General features: G+C 50.1%; 1 protein-coding gene across 1 annotated transcript in view; it reads left to right on the plus strand.

Annotated features, from left to right (window-relative positions):
• The window catches only part of antxr1d (ANTXR cell adhesion molecule 1d), a 49,308-nt gene extending 26,315 nt beyond the window's left edge, over positions 1-22,993 (plus strand). Inside the window, exons 11-18 of the mRNA XM_056291681.1 lie at positions 436-505; positions 9,650-9,728; positions 10,822-10,917; positions 11,053-11,091; positions 12,310-12,408; positions 12,501-12,665; positions 12,878-12,958; positions 20,315-22,993. Coding sequence (XP_056147656.1) covers positions 436-505; positions 9,650-9,728; positions 10,822-10,917; positions 11,053-11,091; positions 12,310-12,408; positions 12,501-12,665; positions 12,878-12,958; positions 20,315-20,614 — 929 coding nt within the window. The 3' untranslated portion in view covers positions 20,615-22,993. The remainder of the gene's footprint in view (positions 1-435; positions 506-9,649; positions 9,729-10,821; positions 10,918-11,052; positions 11,092-12,309; positions 12,409-12,500; positions 12,666-12,877; positions 12,959-20,314) is intronic.
• The last annotated feature ends 2,034 nt before the right edge of the window (positions 22,994-25,027 follow it).

Below are 25,027 nucleotides of genomic sequence, written 5' to 3' on the forward strand. Positions count from 1 at the left end.
GGCGCCTGTTCGAGGGGGGACTGGGGGGAATAGCGTGATCCTCCCACGCGCTACGTCCCCCTGGCGAAACTCCTCACTGTCAGGTGAAAAGAAGCGGCTGGTGACTCCACATGTGTCGGAGGAGACATGTGGTAGTCTGCAGCCCTCCCCAGATCGGCAGAGGGGGGTGGAGCAGCGACCGGGACGGCTCGGAAAATAAAGCAATTGGCCAAGTACAACTGGGAGAAAAAGGGGGAGGATGTTTTTGCGGCAAATATGACAATAATGGGTCCAGTTCTCATTTAATCCTGTAATGCTGGGTTCCCCTAAAGTCCAACATGAGTCATATCTGCAGGGAGTCAGTTGACCTCTGCACCTGACAGCACTGAGGTAGCTGCATTGGTGCATCAGACCTGGGAATTTGACGATAACAAGAAATGTGACTTTCCTGTGCAGATGAGAGGCCGGTCGGGATCGAGGATACCTTCCTGCTCTGTCCTGCTCCAGTCATCGAGGAGGTGGGAAGGTAAGCTGCACGCGTCTTTTTACTCCTTACCATGTTGACACCATTCGTGCATAGACTCCGTATCTGTACCGCTCAGCCGACTTCCCTCGCGCCCGCTGAGGAGACAGAGCACCCGGGCAAGTGTTGGCCCGCCGTGAGACACCAGGGCCAATTATCCCTCCACGCCATAGCACTCTGCAGCTGGTATTTGACAAGCTCTGCACTAGTTCGGTGTAGGAAGGCAGAAGATTGCCGTCCTTGAACAAATTAGGCCCAAAGTCATCAAGTGTCTGTGATCAATCAGTGTTTGTCACGGCTAACGAAGCCAGACACCAATCACAAGGAGACAACAGGAAAGAGGGCCCTGGAACACGACTTAATGAGAGCCTCCTGGAGAGAAAGACCTCCACGACAACTCTGTGTGTGTGTGTTTGTCAGTGTAGCCATGTGCGCGTGTGCGTGTGCATGCGTGTGCGTTGTATCCCTGCACAATTTATGTCTGACACTTTGGGAGAGAGAAAGTGTGAGTGGAGTCAGCAGGGCAGTGAAAAGTTTCCTCCGAGGGTTTGGATTTCCCGTGTGTGTTGGAGTTTGTTGCGGGGGCAGACGGGGCGATGCCGTGGGCGACGATCTGGGAGAGAACTCGGACCCAGAAGCCCTCTCGTCTCCGCCGCCTGCAGCCCCGTGCATAATTATACACTCCAGCCCGCGGCCGCAGACACCTCCCAGTCATCATCTGTCTTGTCGCTGTCACTCAGATTTCTGCCGTGGTTTGAGCCTGTCTCGTCTGCGGGTGAAAACCGCCCATCGCCTCTCCTGAATGACGGAGGAAGAGGAATTTTGTTTGGACACTTAGACTACAAGATGTTGGGGAACTCATATATATATATATATATATATATAGCTTTCTCACATGTGCTCAATGAATATCCTCATGGGGAGCTGTCAGAATCAGGATTACATCAAGGCTGCAGAGACGCAGTTGTGATGAGTTGTGAATAGGGCAAAACAAATTACACAAATGGCAGTATCTAAACCATTCAGGGTGTTAGGTTCGGCTCTTTCCATGGAGAGCAGGGCAGAAAGCGGGGGTCATTACATTCTGTGGAGCTGCCTGAAACGGAGACGGCCCATTAGAGGGGAGCCAGCACCTCCTCACAGCCTAACTGCTCCTAATGAGGAAATCAGCTGTGAATGGCTAAAGGGCCCATGGAGGCGGCCAACAGCTGGCTGGGGAGCCCTGCGCCATAACGCCACGGAGGGAGAACAGATTAGCGCATGAACAGAGCAGTAGCAGAGTTCTCTAAGGCCTGTACAGGTTGTGTCATACCACGGTACTGCAGAATAATCACCTCTGATTGGCCGGGGCAGGGGGGGAAGGGGGTTCATTGGAACTGTTTAATGCACATATAGTTCAGCTCAGATGTAATCACCGTCCTCAATGCCTATGCTGGCCACAAAATCGCCATGTCTCCCGTAGCAAGATCAGTAAACGTTCCTACACTTTAGCTTAACGGCTAACTTTTGCTTCTCGGCCTTCTAACTCCGAGCCCAAAGTGTTCACCGAAGAGCACGTGAATGTTGTGATGTGAAGTCTTCGGTAAGTGACCATGGGATCATCCTGCTTACACGGAGCAGCGTGGCTTTCCTGTGGTGCTTAATGATGTGGTGTCGATTGTGTAATATTTCCGGTGCTCCGAGTGGCTCCACATCCACCAAATTCAACAAAATTATACATGGCACATCTTTCTGTTCAGATAGTAAAGGGCTATACCGTTGTTTTTCATGTCCAAGCCCCCGATCTATAACAAACTCTGGAGCGATGACGTAAAGACCTTGGTATTCCTTAAAAAGCCATTTGCAGCCGGGGTTTCTGCCGGCTCATCACTTTGACTGGATGTGCAAGACTTCATTTAAAAAGGGATGCGGCAAAACGACGCACGTGATAGCGATGTTAGAATGTTGCAAATGGTAATTAATCAAATGTTTCTGGTTGTAACGTGACTACTAAAGTCAACAGTTAACTGCATTTTCTGAGAGCTGATGGTGTTAAATCAGGAATCAGGAACATTTATTTGTCATTTCAATCCATGCACCTGCACACATGACATGAAACGAAATGTCATTTCCCCCAGCCCACAGCAGTGCAACACAAAGACAAAACACACCCGAACTACAAAAACACACATATATCCAACATATCAAAAAATAAACCTCTCTGTCCAAGAGGGCAAACGCCAGGAGGACTGTCGGAACTGACGGTCTGCGTGGGCTAGCAGTTAGCTTAGCCTGCCCCGCTTCCGCGTCCTGTCAGACCGCCCTTGGTGTTTCCTCCTCGGGCGCAGGGCCATGGTCTTTGGGCCCACTGGACGCAGCAGACCAGGCCGGCTCACCCAGCCGATCCAACACCAGCTCTCCCAGCGAGACAACTTTGACACACCTCCCCGCACTCCAGATGACGACGACAAAAACACAGTCAACGCCAGGCGAGGCTGCCGCCAGACCACCCTCGGTGTTATCGGAACTGTCAGTCTGCATGGGCTAGAAGTTAGCTTAGCCTGCCCCGCTTCCGCATCCTGTCAGACCGCCCTCGGTGTTTCCTCCTCGGGTGCAGCTCCGGGCAGGGCCGTGGTCCCTGGGCCCACAGGACGCAGCAGACCAAGCTCTCCCAGCCATCAAACGAAGACAAACTTAGACGCAGACGTGGACAAAGACACTGCATGGAGGGTACTGGGTGAGGCCGCCAAAAATGTGAATTTGCACAGCCATCTTCCTGCACCGGAAGCGGAAAAAAGAAGCACATGGTATTAATGGTTAGTGGATATTAAGCACATCCATAATTATAAATGCTTACCTCGTGGGAAACAAGTCGCTGGTGATGTCCGCCCACAGGGAACACCAAGATGGCAGCATGGTAGCTGCACAGCTTTTAAGCCATAATTGATGTCATGCTCAGTGATTATACTCAATCCCGAGTTTATTATTGTGGTTTTAGCCCATATACTACACATAGGGTATACTTTACATTACTTGCAACCATTTTCCAAAGCGTGCCATTGTTTTCCAGATTTTGGAATAATTACCTGATTTCCCTATATTCTTTAATTCCAATGTTCAGGGGATGAATCCCATCCTTTACATTCTCTGCTGATCTGGCTGACATTCCTGTCCACGTGAAGAAGTTATTGACTTAGGAATTTCATTTGTAAGACCTTTGTTTCGAGCGGCTTATTTGTGCCGGCGACGCTCTGCTGTGCAGGTGTCTTCAGGTGTGGTTGTGACTGACGATTAGCGAGGCGCAACATTTCAAACCGATTTTCCTATTCAACTGTGTTGTCCTGCAACGACAGCATAACTTTGATTTTAAAAAAAAAAGGAATTTTGACAAACCGTGAAGGCAGTTAAATGTTAGATTAATGAATTAGATTCATGCTAGATCTCAGAGCAAGTTTGACATCTCTGCAAATTGTTTTCCATGCCATATTGGAATGAATGGAAATCAATGTGCTACCCTGAAGCAAAGAAAAAAGATTTTAGAAATCTAAAAAAAAACAAAAAACATAAGACATGCTTTGGGAGGTCGTCAGCAGGGATGTAAAGCGTACACAGTTTGCAGTAAAAAAAAAACATGTTTCCAAAACATGCAAAAGCATCAATATGGCTCTTTAAACAGGTTAGGGATTAGGACTGCATTGGGATTAAAGTTATGGCTAGGTTATAGATTAACCCAGCCACTGAGGATGCACAAGCCAGTGTATTCTTAGTGCCGGTCCCCAGCCCGGATAAATGGGGAGGGTTGCGTCAGGAAGGGCATCTGGCGTAAAATCTTTGCCAAATTAAATATGCGGATCATAAATCAGATTCCCATACTGGATTGGTGGAGGCCCGGGTTACCAACGACCGCCAACGGTACTGTTGGCCAGCAGGGTGCCGGTGGAAACTATGCTACTGTTGGATGAAGGAGAGGGAGAGGGGGAAGGCATGTTCAGAGGCAGAGGGAGAGGAGGAAGGGTAGGAGTAAGGAGGTGAGAGTTGGAACTTTGAATGTTGTCACTATGGCTGGTAAAGGGAGAGAGCTGGCTGATATGATGGAGAGAAGAAGAGACCAGGTGGAAGGGGAGTAAGGCCAGGAGCATCGGCGGTGGGTTCAAACTCTTCCACCATGGTGTGAATGGGAGGAGTAATGGGGTAGGAGTAATTCTGAAGGAAGAGTCTGTCAAGAGTGTGTTGAAGATGAAGAGCGTGTCAGACAGAGTGATGAGTATGAAGCTGGAAATCGAAGGCGTGTTGATGAATGTTATCAGCACATATGCCCCGTAAGTTGGGTGTGAGATGGAGGAGAAAGAAGAATTCTGGAGTGAGTTGGATGACGTGATGGAGAGGGTACCCAAGGAGGAGAGAGTGGTGATTGGAGCGGACTTCAATTGACATTGTGGTGAAGGGAACAGAGGTGATGAGGAGGTGATGGGTAGGTATGGTGTCAAGGAGAGAAATGTGGAAGGACAGATGATGGTGGATTTTGCGAAAAGGATGGAAATGGCTGTGGTGAATACATATTTCAAGAAGAGGGAGAAACACGGGGTGACGTATAAGAGTGGAGGAAAGTGCACACAGGTGAACTATATCTTATGTAGGAGATGCGATTTAAAAGGGATTGGAGCCTGCAAGTTGGTGACAGGGGAGAACGTAGCTAGGCAGCATCGGATGGTGGTCTGTAGGATGACTTTGGAGACCAAGAAGAGGAAGCGAGTGAAGGCAGAGCCAAGGATCAAATGGTGGAAGTTGAAGAAGGAAGACTGTTGTGTGGAGTTCAGGGAGGAGTTAAGACAGGCACTGGGTGGTAGTGAAGAGTTGCCAGATGGCTGGACAACCACTGCAGAAATAGTGAGGGAGACAGCTAGGAAGGTACTTGGTGTGTCATCAGGACAGAGGAAGGAAGACAAGGAGACTTGGTGGTGGAATGAGGAAGTATGTGAGAGGATGCCTGAGGAGTGGAGAAGAAGTATACTGGTACTGATTTTCAAGAACAAGGGTGATGTGCAGAACTGTAACAACTACAGAGGTATAAAGTTGATCAGCCACAGCATGAAGATTTGGGAAAGAGTAATAGAAGCTAGGTTAAGAGGAGAGGTGGTGATCAGCAGCAGCAGTATGGTTTCATGCCACGAAAGAGCACCACAGATGTGATGTTTGCTTCGAGAATGTTGATGGAGAAGTATAGAGAAGGTCAGAAGGAGTTACACATTGTGGATTTGTAGATTTAGAGAAAGCATATGAATGGCTGCCGAGAGAGGAGGTGTGGTATTATATGAGGAAGTCGGGAGTTGCAGAGAAGTATGTAGGAGTGGTGCAGGACATGTATGAGGGCAGTGTGACAGTGGCGAGGTGTGCGGTTGGAATGACAGATGGGTTCAAGGTGGAGGTGGGATTACATCAAGGATCGGCTCTGAGCCCTTTCTTGTTTGCAATGGTGATGGACAGGTTGACGGACAAGATCAGGCAGGAGTCTCCATGGACGATGATGTTCGCGGATGACATTGTGATTTCTAGTGAGAGTAGGGTGCAGGTTGAGGAGAGCCTGGAGAGGTGGAGGTATGCACTGGAGAGAAGAGGAATGAAAGTCAGTAGGAGCAAGATGGAATACCTATGTGTGAATGAGAGGGAGGACAGTGGGATGGTGAGGATGCAAGGAGTGGAGGTGACGAAGGCGTATGAGTTTAAATACTTGGGGTCAACTGTTCAGAGTAATGTGGAGTGCAGAAGAGAGGTGAAGAAGAGAGTGCAGGCAGGGTGGAGTGGGTGGAGAAGAGTGTCAGGAGTGATGTGCGACAGAAGGGTCCCAGCAAGAGTTAAAGGGAAGGTTTACAAGACGGTAGTGAGACCAGCTATGTTGTATGGTTTGGAGACAGTGGCACTGATGAAAAGACTGGAGGAGGAGCTGGAGGTGGCAGAGATGAAGATGATAAGATTTTCATTGGGAGTGATGAAGAAGGACAGGATTAGGAACGAGTATACTAGAGGGACAGCTCAGGTTGGATGGTTTGGAGACAAAGCAAGAGAGACAAGATTGAGATGGTTTGGACATGTGTGGAGGAGAGATGCTGGGTATGTTGGGAGAAGGATGCTGAATATGGAGCTGCCAGGGAAGAGGAGAAGAGGAAGGCCAAAGAGGAGGTTTATGGATGTGGTGAGGGAGGACATGCAGGTGGCTGGTGTGACAGAGGAAGACGCAGAGGACAGGAAGAGATGGAAACGGATGATCCGCTGTGGCGCCCCCTAGCGGGAGCAGCTGAAAGTAGTATATGAAGCAGCAGTTGTAGTAGATAGGCGACAACAACCTCACATTTGGTGGTGTGAAATAAGACTGCGTTCTGTGGTGTGGAACTTTCTACACAAGATTCTTGGCTTGGTACACCGATGTTAAACTCAGTGTACCATTTGGTCCGCCAGCTTCCAGCAAGAGCCACAAGCAACCCCCCCCTCCCCGTCCCTCATGCACACCCTCACCCACCTCCCATCCCACCCAAGCCTTGTCGCTTTTGATGAAGTCATGATGCCGTCACGCAAATCCATGTTGACTTGAGACCTTCCGGATGCAGCAACCCAGCACATTCACAGATACATGTGCACGTACGGGGCAAAGACAGATATAGTGGGCAGATTAATGATTGATAGGGGATGAGATCACATTGTCAACATGGAGCTGATAGCACTGTGGCCCCCTGCCTGCCTGAGAGCGCACGGGGGGGGGGTGGGTGGGGTTATACCACATGGAAGAGAAGGAGGGAGTTTGAAAGGATAATTCAGTTATTGTTTTTCCCCAATGTGGATCTTTTCTCATAGTTATTTTTCCATTGTCCATACTGGTTATGATATCACTTTACTCATCAGTTTCATTTTGGAGACTGGACACAGGACCAGGACCACAGCTGGACTCAGCTTTACAACAGCATCCCACTGGGTAGCTGAGGCGGCAACAACCGGAACAAACCCCCCCCCCCCGGTGTCCCAGCCAGTCAGGCCGTGGACATGACCGTCCGTTATCCATGACTTCTCCATGGAGCTGGCTGGCTAGTTTGCGGATGGTTACTCCCACCTACCGGAAGTGTAGGCTGCTACTTCCTGCAGGTTGAACCAGGACGTAGGTCAGCAATGTGATCGACAATTGATTTGAACTTTTATTTATCACGTGGTTTAGCTGATTGTTCGGTTGCCCCATCAGGACCCGTGGTAAAGCTGTGTGCAGCAGTGGTCCAGTTCCTCCCTGACTACTACGATGGGTAAAACGATATCGGAACCGGTACGCACATGGACAACAAATATGAAGAAAAGTTGTGTAAAAAGACAGAATTTTACTTATACCTCCGTTTTCCCTAGTCACAGTTGTGTAAGTCAGAAGTATGGGATGAGCTGCACCATTATGAAGGGATGGATGGATGGATGGATGGATGGTGGTGTGTTGGTGGGGGGGGGGGGCAGACAGTGTGTCAGTGTTAGAAGGAATGAAAAGAAAGAGAGAGGTTTGAGAGGGTCTCGGGGGGGGGGGACAGTGCTGAGTTAAGGAGAACAGGAAAACCTCCTCCTCCCTAACATCCCCCCTCTCTGTTTCCTCTCCTCTCAACAGTTCCCTCCTCAGCCTTCCTCCCCAATCACCCTCCAGTGCCCCCCCACCCCCCTGCTTCAAATCTGAACCCCAGACCTCAATGCCCTTCTTGTCTCTATCCCCCCTAACCATGACCGCAACACAGAAACCCTTTTCTCCATTCATTTCCAAACCTGTAGCTGCCCCCACCCAACCGTCTGTCTGCTGCGTCCACCCCACCCCCACCCTGCACCTCTGGTTGACTTTTTTTTTTTTTTTTTTTTTTTCACCGAGTGATCGATCGACCAGTCACTGACGTTTTTGGCTATTTCAGTTTCTCCGCTCTCCTTCTTGTCGTTTAGCTTGCGCAACCTGATGCTCCCATTTCCGTCGTTGTCGACATCCTCTGTATTTCGCATGCCTCTCCCCCTAATCTCCCCCCCCCTCCCCCATCCCTCTCTCTCCTTCTCTCTCTCTCTGTGCGCTGGAGACAGAGATAGCAGCTTTAACAAGGGGGTGGGGGTGACAGGAAGTCATTTGGCTGTCCGTGGTCTCCACATTAGAGGGTTGGGTCAGATCCAAACAGAAGAAGATTCCTTTTGAGGGTGGAGAAGCTCCCTGAATTCTCAAAAGACTTTCACTCCCAGCGATGTGGCCTTGTGTGTGCATGCGTGTGTGCGTGTGTGCGTGTGTGTGTGCGTGTAAAATCGTTTCCGCTTCCGGTGTGGGAAGATGTCGGCACAAATTCACATTTGCGGCGGCCTCACCCAGTTCCGGTGTGGAAAGATGGCGGCGCGAATTGGCGTTTGCGGCGGCCTCACCCAGCACCGTCCATGCAGTGTCTTTGTCCACATCTGTGTCTAAGTTTGTCTTCGTTTGATGGCTGAGAGAGCTGGAGCTGGATCAGATGGGAGAGCTTGGTCTGCTGCATCATGTGGGCCCAGGGACCACGGCCCTGTCTGGAGCTGTGCCCGAAGAGGAAACATCGAGGGCGGTCTGACAGGATGCGGAAGCGGGGCAGGCTAAGCTAACTGCTAGCTCACGCAGACCGGCAGTTCTGATAACACCGAGGGCGGTGTGGCGGCGGCCTCGCCCGGCCTTGACTGTGTTTCTAGTGTCGTCGTGTGGAGTGCGGCGACTAGTGTCGAAGGTGTCTGGCTGAGGGAGCCTGGTCTGCCTCATCCTGTGGGCCCAAGGACCACGGCCCTGACCGGAGCTGCATCTGAAGAGGAGACACCGCGGGCCGTCTGACAGGACGTGGAAGCGGGGCAGGCTAAGCTAACTGCTAGCCCATGCAGACCGGCAGTTCCGACAGTCATCCTGGCTGGCGTTCGTTCTCCTGGACAGTGATTTTTTTTTTCAGTTTAGAGAGTTTGGATATAGTATGTGTTGTTGTAGTTCATGTAGTTTGGATATGTGTGTTGTTGTCGTTGTGTTGCACTGCTGTGGGCTGGGGGAAACCGTGTTTCGTTTCATTTCACGTGCGTGAGTGCATGAACCGAAACAGCAAATGAAGTGTTTGTGATTCTGATGTTGAGATTCTGCAGGCCGTGTGTAGTAAATCTCGCACCTGTGTTTTGCAGGGTGATCTACCTGCAGGTCAGCATGAATGAAGGCATCTCCTACATCACCAGCTCCGTTCACATCACCACAACGGAATGTGTGAGTGTACACAACGTACTGCACGCCGCACTTTTCATCCGTTAGTAACTACTTTTACCCACGGCAGCGAAAAACATGATTTTATAGTTACTACTATACTATAGTTACTACTATACTATAGTTACTACTATAGTTACTATAGTTACTACTATACTATAGTTAATATAGTTACTACTATACTACAGTTACTATAGTTACTATAGTTACAACTATACTATAGTTACTACTATAGTATAGTTACTATAGTTACAACTATACTATAGTTACTACTATATTATAGTTACTATAGTTACTACTATACTATAGTTACTACTATAGTTACTATAGTTACTATACTACAGTTACTATAGTTACTATAGTTACAACTATACTATAGTTACTACTATAGTTACTATAGTTACTACTATACTATAGTTACTACTATAGTTACTATAGTTACAACTATACTATAGTTACTATAGTTACTGTAGTTACAACTATACTATAGTTACTACTATAGTATAGTTACTATAGTTACAACTATACTATAGTTACTACTATATTATAGTTACTATAGTTACTACTATACTACAGTTACTATAGTGACTATAGTTACTACTATACTACAGTTACTATAGTTACTACTATAGTTACTATAGTTACTACTCTTAAAACACAGTGCACCTCATTCACAACACAACAGCGAGTATTCCACAGACAACGTCTTCTTACGAGTGACTGTTTTATGGACAAGCCCCACTGTGGGACTCTACGCTGCGGTTTCAACCCTGCGAGCCGGCCGCCGTCGCCCTCCTTTGTCCTCATTTGTGAGCTGAACTTTTCTTCCAAACCGTTCTTTTCGTTTCTTCTTTGTTCTCCAGCAGTCCACTCCCTTTCTCCTCCTTCCGCTCTGAAGTCTCCTCTGTTCTGTCTGTCGTCAGAGGAGGCTGTGAGTATTTTCTTTATCGCTCCTCCGCTACACAAACATCTTCCACATCTTCTGCTTGGCTTTTTCCTCCGTTTCCTGTGTACGTTTTTGTCCAACGACACTCTCTGTTCTCTGTGTGTGTGTCTGTGTGTGTCTGTGTGTGTGTGTGTGTGTGTGTACACACAGTTTGACGGCACCATCGTGCTGATCTCATTGCTGGTGTTGTTCCTGCTGCTGGCTCTGCTGCTGATGTGGTGGTTTTGGCCCCTCTGCTGCACCTTAGTAAGTATTTTACACATCAGCATCCACCCCCACACCCCCACACCCACACCCCCACCCCCACACACGTTTTTAAGTTTCGAGACTATCCCATTATTTCACCGTCACATGTGAAACGCCTTCTCTGTTTATCTTCAGGTGATCAAGGAGCCTCCACCGCCGCCTCCTCCAGAGCCAGTAAGTCACTGCCAGTCAAGCAGTCTTCCCACTTTGTTTGTTTTTTTTGGGGGGGTGGGGTTCCCTCACAGCAAGAAGGTCCTGGGTTCGAGCCCCGGGGTAGTCCAACCTTGGGGGTCGTCCCGGGTCGTCCTCTGTGTGGAGTTTGCGTGTTCTCCCCGTGTCTGCGTGGGTTTCCTCCGGGTGCTCCGGTTTCCTCCCACAGTCCAAAGACCTGTAGGTCAGGTGAATCGGCCGGACTACATGTCCCTAGGTGTGTGTGTGGGCCCTGTGATGGACTGGCGGCCTGTCCAGGGTGTCTCCCCGCCTGCCACCCAGTGACTGCTGGGATAGGCTCCAGCATCCCCACGACCCTGGATGTATTTTTCTCCCCAATTGTACTCGGCCAATGACCCCACTCTCCCGAGCCGTCCCAGTCTCTGCTCCACCCCCTCTGCCGACCCGGGGAGGGCTGCAGACTACCACATGCCTCCTCCCATACATGTGGAGTCACCAGCCGCTTCTTTTCACCTGACAGTGAGGAGTTTCACCAGGGGGACGTAACGCATGGGAGGATCACGCTATTCCCCCCAGTTCCCCCTGAACAGGCGCCCCGACCAACCAGAGGAGGCGCCAGTGCGGCGACCAGGACACACGCCCACATCCGGCTTCCCACTCGCAGACACGGCCAATTGTGTCTGTAGGGACGCCCGAGCAAGCCGGAGGCAACACGGGGATTCGAACCGAAGATCCCCGTGTTGGTAGGCAACGGAGTGGGCCACCACGCCACCCGGACGCCCCCTTCATTTGTCATTTTTGTGTGGTAATAACAGTAAGGTGACCTGTCTGAGGATCTCTGACCCCACCCTCAAGCTGGAGGGCAGTGTTACTGCTGGAAGGAAGAACATGGAGGATTTTACCGAGGGATTCAGTAAAATACGACATTATTTTATCGTTGTTAGGTGAAGGCAAGTTCATTTGTGTAGCACATTTCATACACAAAGGTGATACAAAGTGTTTTGTGCCGTACATTTTTTTTAAAGAAGAATTACAAAATAAGGCACAAAAAAAAGACATAAAATAGCCAGAACTGGTTAAAAAATAAAAGGTTAATTAGGAGGAGGCAGGGCCTCCTAATACAATGCACTGAAATTCAGTCCGCAAATGCGACTATTTTCACCATACTATCGCCTATTATTATTATTGTTGTTGATATTAAGGTTGTGTCCTACTCTTCAGGAGTCTGATGATGAAGATGGGATGCCCAAGAAGAAGTGGCCCACAGTGGATGCATCCTACTATGGAGGGAGAGGAGTGGGAGGCATCAAGCGCATGGAGGTACATACACACACATACACATATGCACAACAGTAGAAGCCAAACCAGGAAGCTCTTTTTGACGGTTCCGTCCATCCTACGGTGTACTGCAGGTGCGGTGGGGGGAGAAGGGGTCCACCGAGGAAGGTGCCAAACTGGACAAACCTAAAAACGCGGTGGTGAAGATGCCCGATCAGGAGTTTGAGCCATTCGAGCCCAAACCCCGCAAACCACCACGCCGTCCAGCCCCGCAGAGGAGATGGTATACACCCATTAAGGTGACAGCCGGTCTCTTTTCTCGGTCTTTTACTCTAACATGATATCAGCATGCCCCGCGGCCCTGAGAGCAGGACAAGCGGTTCAGATAATGGATGGATGGATGGGTGGATTTTATCAGCATGCATTATTTTAAGGGGAAAAAAAAACCCAGTGAATGATTTCAAGCATCTCTTGGTGGATGTCTCTCCCCGTTTCTCCGTGTGTCTCCCAGGGGAAGCTTGATGCTTTGCTGGCTCTGTTCAGAAGAGGTTATGACCAGGTGTCCCTGATGAGACCTCAACCCGGAGACCAGGTGAGCATGGCCGTGAGCCACAGCAGAACACATAAGACTCAGTCATGGGCCATGCGTGGCCCCGTATGCAAGTTTCCTTTTGTTCCCCCAGCTCACTTCACTTATTATGTTGTCTTCTAATGCAACCTGTGAGGTTGCGGTTTTGATATGGGAGGTCGACTCATACAACATGCCGGGTGTTCAGGTGGTAAAGTCAGGAGAACTCTGTTGCGAGGCAACTGGGCAAATGCTAACACTAAAGTTATGGATCTCTTACTTTCAAATGCATAATGCAAAGATATACTAACAGAGTAACAAGCAAGACTGTGGGGCATATCAACAAACCATCGGCATGTCAGTTGACCAGTTGGCAGCTGGTTGATCCTCATCAGTGCAACAGGAAAGGAAGATCAGAGGCTTCAGAAAGTCCAGAGAAGATCAGAGGCTTCAGAAAGTCCAGAGAAGATCAGAGACATTTCACAGATCAAGATGGCTGTATGAAGACAAGATAAAGGTTCTAGATGCCCAAATGAAGGCGGATCTAGCTGACCAGGGGAGTCTGGAGGCCAAACGAGCCCAGCAGGAGGAAGAGTCCAGAGAAAAATACAAGCTCAGCAGCGAACAGAAAGCTACCATTAATGCCATGGACTCCAAGATGAGGAGCTTGGAGCAACGCGTTGCGGAACTGTGAGAAGCTAACAACGCAGTCATCGGTAAACTTAACAGTTGAAACTAATTCAATAAAACACAAAAAGGAGACTAGAGAAGACTGCTGTTTGAGTTGTGCCATACATTCCCTGTGGTTGGCTAAGGCCTTTTTCAAGTCTGGGCAGAAGGTGAAGCAAATTTCCCTAAATAACTTGACAGATAAAGCTACAGTATAATTACACCAGTCACCGCAAAATGGACATCCGTGGGCTCTGCCATTTTTCAAAAAAAAAATTTAAGAATCATGACAGAAGTCGTGATCTTGGCGCTAACAGGAAATATCCAGATCAGAAGCTGTGAATGCCAAAAGAAAGTGGCCATTCATATGACTGCTTCTGGTGGCCACAACAAACATGGAGCCCGTCTGAAGGCACTATGAGATCTTATATGGAAACAGCTGCTGTAGTTGTTGGCACTGGAAATAAACTCTGCATATTCTGTACATGGCCCTCCATGGTACGTGATGGACCGCTACTGTTTCTTACCTGTGCCTTCAACTTCTGGAGGGACGGATAGGGACAACAGCTATACCAACACTACCTTTTCCTCATTTAGCAGACATTCAGCAACGGTACAATATGGTGATTATGTGCGATTGTTTACTTGTGGACAACATTTAACTCAAATGTTTAAAGGGTTTGCGCATTTGAAATGTTTCAGAATGTGTTTTTTTGTGTCTATGTGTTCATAATGAAGCATCTGGACTCTCTCACATCGCACAAAGGCAGCAGGTGCCAGTGAACAAAATCAGGCTCGCAGTACAGCAGCTTAGCAGTGATCCACTTCATTCACACACACACACACACACACACACACACACACACACACACACACACACACATAAAGTGAGTGAATGAGCTACTGATACCAGTCTCTTACAAAGCTACCATTGTTCAGCACAAGCAGTACAGTGAATTTCCCTGAAAATTCCTTGTGATAGTCCCAAAAGAATGTCTGGATGGGTTTTCCATTTGTTCGGCAGACACCCGATACCTTGTTGTACACTACTCAATAGTAAGACAAAATGAGAATAAAAGCAGTTTACATGGTCTGCCAAGCAACAGATTACAAGATATCAGTGGTGCTACTATAACCCGCAAAAACACCTCTTATAAGGACATCCCTGCCACGCTCCATTATCACAAACATGTGTGTGTGTGTGTGTGTGCGCGCATGTGTGTGTGAGTGTGCGTGAGTGAGGGGGAGAAAAGATCAGGCCCTGTTATCTGTCCTTGACCCCTTTGTAGGCCATGCCATTACCACAGATGCTTCCAGCATCACGCAGGTTGTCATGGTGAAACATCTGGCCTGGTACCGGCTAAGGAAATGGTTTTGTACTTTTCTATGGTTGAGGCCATATTTCCGTTACATTCGTTGATTTGTTCCATTTATTGCTCGGTTAAGCTTTATTGCGGCACAGTAAAGATGGTTGCAATCTGCCGTTCAAAAAGTAGGTAAGCAGAAGTTGTGTTAACATCACCGTGTCACTATTTATTTCCCTCCAGCTTTGACTTAATCTGAACACATCTATTCATCTCTGTCAAAGAGGACAAAACTCTCTTAAGTCTTTCTCAGCCACTGTCTCGGGGGCTGCGGTTCACAAACCCTGCTCAACAATGACCCCCACAAACCCTTTCACACATCATTAAACCGGGAAAATAAAAGGCTCCTCCTCATATGGAAGGCAATGAAGGGGGGGGGGGCTTTTGCTATGAGGGAGTTACTGCCCGGCATTGGCTCCAATAGCTCCGATCACACACCAAACGCAACAAATGACTTCTTGTGGCTGGGTTTACAATGGCCCGGCCTGTATAGATCTGAATATTCAAGGCGAGCTCCTTACAATAGAAATGTCAGCGCATCCAGACTAGACGCACAATGTAGCATGACCCACGGACCGAATGACAAATAGGATAACAACATTACGAAACACGCAACAACGCATCAAAAAAGGCAGCGATGGGGGCGTCCGGGTAGCGTAGCGGTCTATTCTGTTGCCTACCAACACCGGGGTCCCCGGTTCGAATCCCCTATAGACACAATTGGCCATGTCTGCGGGTGGGAAGCCTGATGTGGGTATGTGTCCTTGTCGCTGCACTAGCGCCTCCTCTGGTCGGTCAGGGTGCCTGTTCGGGGGGGATAGCATGATCCTCCCACGCGCTACGTCCCCCTGGTGAAACTCCTCACTGTCAGGCGACAAGAAGCGGCTGGTGACTCCACATGTATGGGAGGAGGCATGTGGTAGTCTGCAGCCCCCCCCCCCCCCGGATCGGCAGAGGGGGTGGAGCAGAGACCGGGACGGCTTGGAAGAGTGGGGTAATTGGCCAGATACAGTTGGGGAGAAAAAAGGGTGGGGTGGGGTGAGGGGGGGGACGGCAATAACTAGCAGAGTTCAGATATTTGGGGTGTAGATTATTAACCAGCCGTTTGGGAGGACGTCGCTCTGCCTTCCCCCTGCATTAACCCCACCCCACTGCTCTGCAAACGGCCATCAGCAGGCGGCCAGTTTCTGCCATGTTCTCCCTACGCGCGTGTGTGTGTGTGTGTGTGTGTGTGTGTGTGTGTGTGTGTGTGTGTGTGTGTGTGTGTGTGTGTGTGTGTGTGTCACTGTAACGCATGTGTCAGCCCTCCTGAGCGAGCGTCACACAAACAGATGGGGAGTTGAAAGGCCACGAGCCATATTGTGACAGAAGAGATTCCCTCCCATTGTCCCCAGAGCTGATGGCTGCTGCTGCAGCCCTGTCACATGGCACACAGCACACACACACAGACACACACACACACACACACACACACACACAGACACACACACACACACCGGGGGTCTTCTGCCGCCCCTACATCCACTCAGATGCACAGGCCAATGAGCACCGCCCCCTCCCGTTCTCTCTCCTTATATCACCTCCCTCGGGTCTGAGTACTTCCTGGTACAGATTGATCCATATCGGAAAAGGATGAGTTGTCGTGGTCCTGGCTAGATACTGGCGTTTACATTTCAATGCATGCTGTGGACTCGAACCGTGTGCGTGTGCGTGTGTGTCTGTGCTGGCAAGTGTGCGCGTGAACATTTCTGTATACGAGTGGATCACATTTAGCATCTTTAATGTGAGGTGACAGGAAGAGCTGTCAGGTCAGATGTGTCTCCCCCTCCTCTCTCCCTCCTCTCTCGCCCGTCCTCCTTCCACGGCCTCTGCTGCACAGCGGTGAAGTGTGTCTGCGTACACAACTTCTCAGGCAGACCCCAAAAGTGGGTTTAAAAGACGAATTTAGACAAACGTATAGAATACACTGGTCTACAAAAATATAGTTTGTTTTTTTCTTGCATGGACTTTGGAAACTGTTTTTGGCCAATTTTGGGCTGCTGAATCCAAACCTGAGCTCAGATTTGCTCTGTCCCATCAAGTTTTTGTGCTATCTGGATGCTCCTTATTCAGGATTTTACAAAAGTGGACCGTCTAGTCCTGCAATCTTGGCGGGGGTAAAAATGACCCCTATTCATTTCCTAAGTAATTTCATGCCGGGCTGAGAGTTTATTTATTCACTGTAATCATTTTTGCATCTATCGATCTTCTAATGCAGCAGTGTTTCTTTAACTTCCGAGTGTAAAATTGCTGTTTTGATGATTTTTCATAGTTCAAAAACCTGACGTGATGGGCAAAAACTAATGCCAGATTTGGATTCAGCCCCCAAAAGGGAGCTAGAATCTGTTGAAAAACCCCATGCAAGAAACATTGCGTTGACCAGTGTTATCATCCAGCTGACATTTTGGCCACGTTGCTGCGTGAATAGCAAAGTATTTGGACGTGGTCGTCGTGGAAACGGAAATGAGCCACAGTGACGTGCAGGGGCAGGAGGGTTGCTTCCATGGAAGTGTGGAGACTCATGCAGAGGAGGGAAGGCCGGGGTAGAATCAGGGATCAGGAAGACTTTATTTGTCGTTTATTTCATGTACTTCTGCACGTGAAATGAAATGAAATATCGCCCCCCCCCTCCCCAGCCCACAGCAGGGCGACACGAAGACAAATACACACATGCTAACACAGATATCCAAACTCCACAAAACAATCATTGTCCACGGAAGGAACGCCAGCCAGCATGCCTGTCGGAACTGCCGCTCTGCATGGGCTAGCGGTTAGCTTAGCCTGCCCCACGTCCACGTCCTGTCAGACCGCCCGCGGTGCTCCCTCCATGGGCGCAGCTCCAGGCAGGGCCGTGGACCCTGGGCCCACCGGACGCGGCAGACCAAGCTCTCCCAGCCAGACACCCTCGACACACCTCCTCACACTCCTCACGACGACACTAAAACACTACAGTCAAGGCTAGGCGAGGCCGCTGCCACACCGCCCTCGGCGTTATCGGAACTGCCGCTCTGCATGGGCTAGCAGTTAGCTTAGCCTGCTCTGCTTCCGCATTCCCATCCCTTGGTGTTTCCTCTTTGGGCGCAGCTCCAGGCTGGGCCGTGGTCCCTGGGCCCACCGGACGCAGCAGACCAAGCTCTCCCAGCCATCAAACGAAGACAAAACTTGGATGTAGACGTGGACAAAGACACCGCATGGACGGTACCGGGTGACACTGCATGGACGGTACCGGATGACACTGCATGGACGGTACCAGGTGACACTGCATGGACGGTACCAGGTGAGACTGCATGGACGGTACCGGGTGAGACTGCATGGACGGTACCGGGTGACAGTGCATGGACGGTACCAGGTGAGACTGCATGGATGGTACCAGGTGACACTGCATGGACGGTACCAGGTGACACTGCATGGACGGTACCGGGTGAGACTGCATGGACGGTACCGGGTGAGACTGCATGGACGGTACCGGGTGACACTGCATGGACGGTACCGGGTGAGGCCGCCACAAACGTGAGGCGGGGTATAGCGGCGGTGTTTCACAGCTCTATGTGTTTCACATCCTGGTGGAACGGAGTAGAGAAACAGTAGAACACTTTCAGCGAGAGGCTGACAGCCGCTACACCCCCCCCCCCCCCAGGGTGCACAGGACTGGACTGACCCGACCGTGCGAGACCCACCACCCACTTCTCACACATCCACACATGCCGCACACCCACCCGTTCACAGCATCACACCACCTCTTTACCGCCACAGAGCCCTGCTCCCCTTTCTGTCATCTTCCCCTCCCTCTTTTCCATACCTCTCCCGTCTTTATGGCTGTGGTGTTCTTATAACCCCGCCCCCCCCCCACACATCACACACACACACACATCACACCGCTTCCACCCCCACCCCCACCCCCCGTCACTGTTGGTTCTTCCTATCTGTTTGTCATCAGGTTTGTGGTTTCATTCAGGCCATATGCTTTGGTGGAAGTCCACTTGCAGTCACACACACACACACGACACACACACAAACACACACACACACACACACACACACACACACACACAAACACACACACACACACACACACACACACACACACACACACACACATATTCATGAGGTTGTGTTCTCATTGTGTCCATATGCTGTCTCTGGTGTTGTGCTGCAGCACTGCTGCTCACAAACTGGCCTTTATTCTGCAGCCCGCCAGCAAGACCGAAGCAGTCACACACACACATACACACGCACACAACATACACACACCACACACACACAATGGCCTCTTAAGTGAACAAGCCGACGCAGCCGGGGTCCTCTTAATGGCCCCTGTGTGACTCCAGGGCCTCTTGGTTTAATAAGGTGTTAAATCAGACCACCAAGGGTCTCCTGCACACATCCACCCTCCACCATCCTTCATGCACTGCATGAATCTGTGTGTGTGCGTGTGTGTGTGTGTGTGTGTGTGTGTGTGTGTGCGTGTTTGTGCGTCGGAGGGGCAGCGGGTGAAAGTGAGGAAGACCCTCAATAGGAACAATAAGAGAAGCGCTCCTTTCTCCTGCACTTGTAAATTATGTTAACCACTGAGGGGCATCTGTGTTAACTGTTGTGTAACTGCTGTGTAACTACTGAGTAACTGTTGTGTAACTGTTGTGTAACTGTTGTGCGAGTGCTGGAAATCCCCCTTTACATTCCAACAAGACAGCCACACAACACACATAAACCCACTTTCTGTTCCGCGTCGAACCAGAAAGAAAGAAAGCGAGACGGCGGAGATTGGGGGGCAGAAAGGAGTGGGGGGGGGGCAGGAGGGGGGGGGCAAGCGGGGGGGGAGGGGGTATCGCTGCGACTTGTGTGTCTGTGATCATGTTGTCAGTGCCCGTCACTGCTAGCATCACAGCTATTGTAGCGCAGGTGTGCAGAGAAGACACTAGTGGCTCTGTGTCCGCATTTAGGCCTCGAACACCCAAGTCTCTGTCTACACAGCCTGCCAACACACACACACACACACACACACAGACACACAACCACTCACACACAACCATACACACACACACACACACCCAACCATACACACAACCATACACAGAAACACACACACACACACACACACAACCATGCACACACACACACACAACCACATACATACACACACAACCATACACACAACCACACACACACAACCACGTATATACCAGACACACACAACCACACACAGACACACACACACACAGACACACACACACACAGTCTTACACTCTAATATCAGTGCATATAGTATGTTGTGTGACCCCGTCTGCACGTGTGTTTTTGTGTCTTGCAGGGACGCTGTATACATTTCCACCGGGTCAAAGAGGAATCTGCTCCAACGAAAACTCTTCCTCGCTCTCCTCCTCCTCCTCCTCGCTCCGCCTCTCCTCCTCCCCCCGTCATTGAGCAGCAACCACTAGTCTCCTCCTCCTCCGTGCCCCGCTCCAAACCGCCCTCCAGAGGTCCTCGCACCGCACCACCGGCCCGCTCCCCCCCTCCGATGGCCTCCTCACTCCCGGGCCCACCCCCCGCCCGGGCTCCTCCCCCGGGGCCTGCGGGGGCCCCTCCCTCTCGACCTCCTCCCAGGCCCTGATGAGAAAGAGAGAGAGAGAGAGAGAGAGAGAGAGAGAGAGAGAGGGCATCCAAAAGCGTAGCGTACGTCAAATCTGTATTTTAAAGTCTCCACAAAACCTGTATTTTCTCTTTTCACTGAGAACTCTTCCTCTCTCGACAGCGAGGTCTTCATATCCTGAAAGCCAGGGTGTACGACTTTATGCTCTGTGCTTTGTTGCTGGACAGCAAAAAAAAAAAAAAAAAAAGAAAAGAAAAAGAAAAAAAATGAACTGAACATTAAAATCTGCTACCGAGTTTCATAGTGTGGCATGAAAGTCATATATTATAGGAAATGTTAAACCTAGCATGTACCCGTTTTGTGAGTTGTTGATATTGTCGATCAGATACTGCAGATGTATTTACTGGCGTGTGTAGTTTAACAGGTTGTTGGGCAAAGCTGTGTGTTTTGTAGGCTGTGTTATTTGGCATGTGTTTGTCCTGTAGAGCGTGGTCAAGGCGAGGAGGGCGAGGTGGGTAAGACAGCGGTGGGAGGAGCTAAAGCGTGTGGATAAAGCCTGTTGTAGGGGTGCACCGATACCGATACTACTACCGATACCACTGCCGATACCGATACTACTACCGATATTATTACCGGTACCGATATTACTACCGATATTACTACAGATACCGATACTATTACCGATATTGCTGTCGATACTACTGCCGGTACCAATAATATTACCGATACTATTGCCGATACCGATACTACTACCGATACCAGCTATCGGAAAAATAGCTTGTTTGCAGTCACGTGATCCTGATGACGCGCGAGCTTCGAGATGGAGGGCAGGAAGTGGAAAGCGGAATGGACGAGATGGAGCTAGTTTAGACGGTGTTATGAGAGAAAGGTGTAAACAGGAAGTAAGACGTGTTGGACATGATCTTATGTGATGAAGAGGGATTTTATTTTTTCGAAATTTATTTCTGATTTTCTCCCAATTTAGTGGCCAATCGATCCCTGTTTTTAATTCAAACCCCCACCCTGGTACTGCATGCGTTCGCCAACTGCATCTCTCCGGCCGGCAGTCTGGAAGGAGACCGCCTCCCCACTTTCCGGGACAAGGAGACTCCAGGCCGAACCACTGCTTTTCCCCCCCACACACGCCTAGAGGCGCATTCATGTGACGAACACAAGCCGACTCCGCCCCCCTCCCGAAGACAGCGCTGCCAATTAGTGCTGCTTCATCGAGTCCGGCCATACTCGGATCTGACGAGACCGGGTCGCGAACCCCGGTCCCCATTGCACAAAGCCGATGCTTAGACCGCTACGCCACCGCGGACCCTAAGAGGGATTTTATTTTTGACGAAGTGGTCGCTGCGCACGCGCGCGTTATCCGACTCCGCCCCTCCCGACCGCACACGGCGGTTCACAAACCATTTTTTCCGGCGTTTCCGGTCAATTTCTTTCATCTCCCCCCCCCCCCCCTCATGAACAACAACTTTTGGTACTCAGTAAAAACTCCTTGTGCTTTCTCAGTTAATGACGCCAAACAGGCGTTTCCACAGTTTGTGATAGTGCTTCCTGTGTAGAAGACCACTTCCTGCCCTCCAGCTGTAGTTCGTGACGTCATATGTAAACAAGCTATACCGGGCTACAATGGAGTGTTGATGCTGAACGTCTTGCTCGAGACTCGAAACCAGAAACCAGAAACCACAAAGGCGTAAAGGCATGCATTCACAGCGCTTTCGGCTCATGGAAGAACTCGTATTTCTTTACTGCTGGGGGAAAAAAAATTGCTTGTATTGCCAATTTTTTTGCTTGTTTTGCCCACCGGCCTCAAACTAACGACCGACAACAGGAGCGGCTCAGATCGGTACTCGGTATCGGCAGTGACACGGGACGTGGCGCGTCGGTAGCGCGAGCTTCCCGGACCAAATCCTACTACTCCTTCTCAGACCCCAAATGGTATAAAACACGTATATAAGTCAACCCAAATTCAATCATAGCGTTCAAATTAAGTAAAGTCGTTTACAACTGCGGGGCAGTTTTCCGTATTTAATTTATTTCGTAACAGGCCCTGTGTGCGTGCTCCGTGTCCTGTTTTACAGACGATAGGAGGTACGTAGGAGGAGTCGCTGTCCTGCTGACCTGCAGGCTTGTGGACAGCGTGGGCCAGCCGTTGCAGGCCGGGCTGCAGGCAGGCGGGCGGGGCTGTAGGCGGGCGGGGCTGCAGGCAGGCGGGGCTGCAGGCGGGGCTGCAGGCAGGCAGGTAGGCGGGGCTGCAGGCAGGCAGGCGGGCGGGGCTGCATCGCCAGGGGGTTTGCTGTGTAGCACATTGTACTAACGACTGAAACGATCACTCGCATCGTTTCTGGATTAACAAGCCTGGTGTCCTTTTCCATTAAAGAATGTTTTATATCACGACTGCTGGTGATCCGTCTCTTTCAAGTCGACCCTAAAAGACAAAACGTCTCACCTGTAGGGCGTCCGGGTATACAGCGCGGCGACCAATACACGGGGAATCGCCTGTTCGAACCCCCCCCCCCCTCGTGTTACCTCCGGCTTGGTCGGGCGTCCCTACAGACACAATTGGCCGTGTCTGCGGGTGGGAAGCCGGATGTGGGTGCGCGTCCTGGTCGCTGCACCAGCGCCTCCTCTGGCTGGTTCGGGACCAGCACGTGGCACGTGATCCTCCCGCGTGCTACGTCCACCCCTGGCGAAACTCCTCACTGTCAGGTGAAAAGAAGCGGCCGGCGACTCCACATGCATGGGAGGAGGCACGTGGTAGTCCGCAGCACCGGCAGAGGGGGTGGAGCAGAGACCGGGACGGCTCGGAAGAGCGGGGTAAGTGGTGGGGTACAATTGGGGAGAAAAAAATGTCAAAAAGAAATGAGCAGCAGGGTGGGTGGGTGCCTGCCACGCAGTCTTACTGGGCAGGTGAGCCAGTAAACACGTTAAACTGGCAGCGGATCTTCCCACCCAATCAGTATTACGGCATCTAACGTTTCCTCATGTTTGTCATCTCCTCTAATCAAACTAATTACAGGCAGGGGTTAAAGTGGGATTTGGTAAGTGGGGGATCTCTGTATTAGAGAGGTGGGCAAAAGTGCTAGGTAGCTAACGTTAGGCTAGCTAACCACTGGTCCAGTAGTCCCGACGTTAGCATTGTTAGCTAATAATAGCTACCGGTAGCTAACGTTTGCTAGCTAGTTAGTTATTTGAATGAAAATATTGCATAGCCAGAGCTAAGGTTGGACAAACATAACTAGCTAGCTACCGGTAACGTTACCGGACGCTACCGATAGTTAGCTTGCCTAGCAGCGTTCAAACAACTAGCCAGCAACGTCAGCAACTAGCTAGCGACGTTACCGGGTGGGAGATAGCTGGTTAGCTAGCTAGCTAATGTTACGTTCGCTAACGTTAGTTGCTTGAATGAAAACCAGAGCAGAGCTAGACAAAACTATTGGAAACAGGGGTTAAAGTGGGATTTGGTAAATGTGGGATCTCTGTATTTGAGAGGTGGGCAAAGGTGCGGGAGTGATAGGTAGCTAGCTAACGTTAGGCTAGCTAACCACTGGTCCAGTAGTCCCAACGTTAGCATTGTTAGCTAATCATAGCTACCGGTAGCTAACGTTTGCTAGCTAGTTAGTTATTTGAATTAAAATATTGCATGGCCAGAGCTAAGGTTGGACAAACATAACTAGCTAGCTACCGGTAACGTTACCGGACGCTACCGATAGTTAGCTTGCCTAGCAGCATTCAAACAACTAGCCGGCAACGTCAGCAACTAGCTAGCAACGTTAACCGGGTGGAAGATAGCTAGTTAGCTAGCTAGCTAACGTTACGTTCGCTAACGTTAGTTGCTTGAATGAAAACCACAGCAGAGCTAGACAGAACTATTGGAAATACTATTGGAAATACACTGAAGATACTTCCTCTTTGTGCCCCCCAATCCAGGATAATAGTGCAGGTAGCAGGTTGACGCTCTCTCGAGTCTTGCCTGCCTGGTGCGGTGAACTGACCCTGACCCGTGAGTGTGAAGCCAGTCTCTTCTGACGTCATGTCTGGTGAAGCCAGACAGCAGGCAGGTGCGGGTCACGTGAGGACGCGACGTCATTCAAACTTTTAGAAAAAGTAAAGTAGTATAAAAATAGAAGAGCGACTTTATTGGCGATGTATTTTGTAATGCTTGTGAATTGGCTGCATCATGTTTTTTTGTTTTACATTTTACTGTGACAAAAAGGTTGACATTACTCCTGTCTACAGAGTGCTGCCGGATCTCAGCTCCGGTTGACTCGGGGGGGGGGGGGGAGGGGAGGTGCCGGTGTCGGGATCCGGGTAGCTCCGGCCCACTTTAATCACTGGTTACAGGCCGCTGATGTCAGGGCTGAGATAGAGCGCCTGACGGGTAAGTAGGTCAGCGGTCCTCAAAGATGCCCCCCCTCCCCCCGC

Source organism: Lampris incognitus, chromosome 13, assembly GCF_029633865.1.
Source record: "Lampris incognitus isolate fLamInc1 chromosome 13, fLamInc1.hap2, whole genome shotgun sequence".
In the NCBI taxonomy this organism is placed as follows: domain Eukaryota; kingdom Metazoa; phylum Chordata; class Actinopteri; order Lampriformes; family Lampridae; genus Lampris; species Lampris incognitus.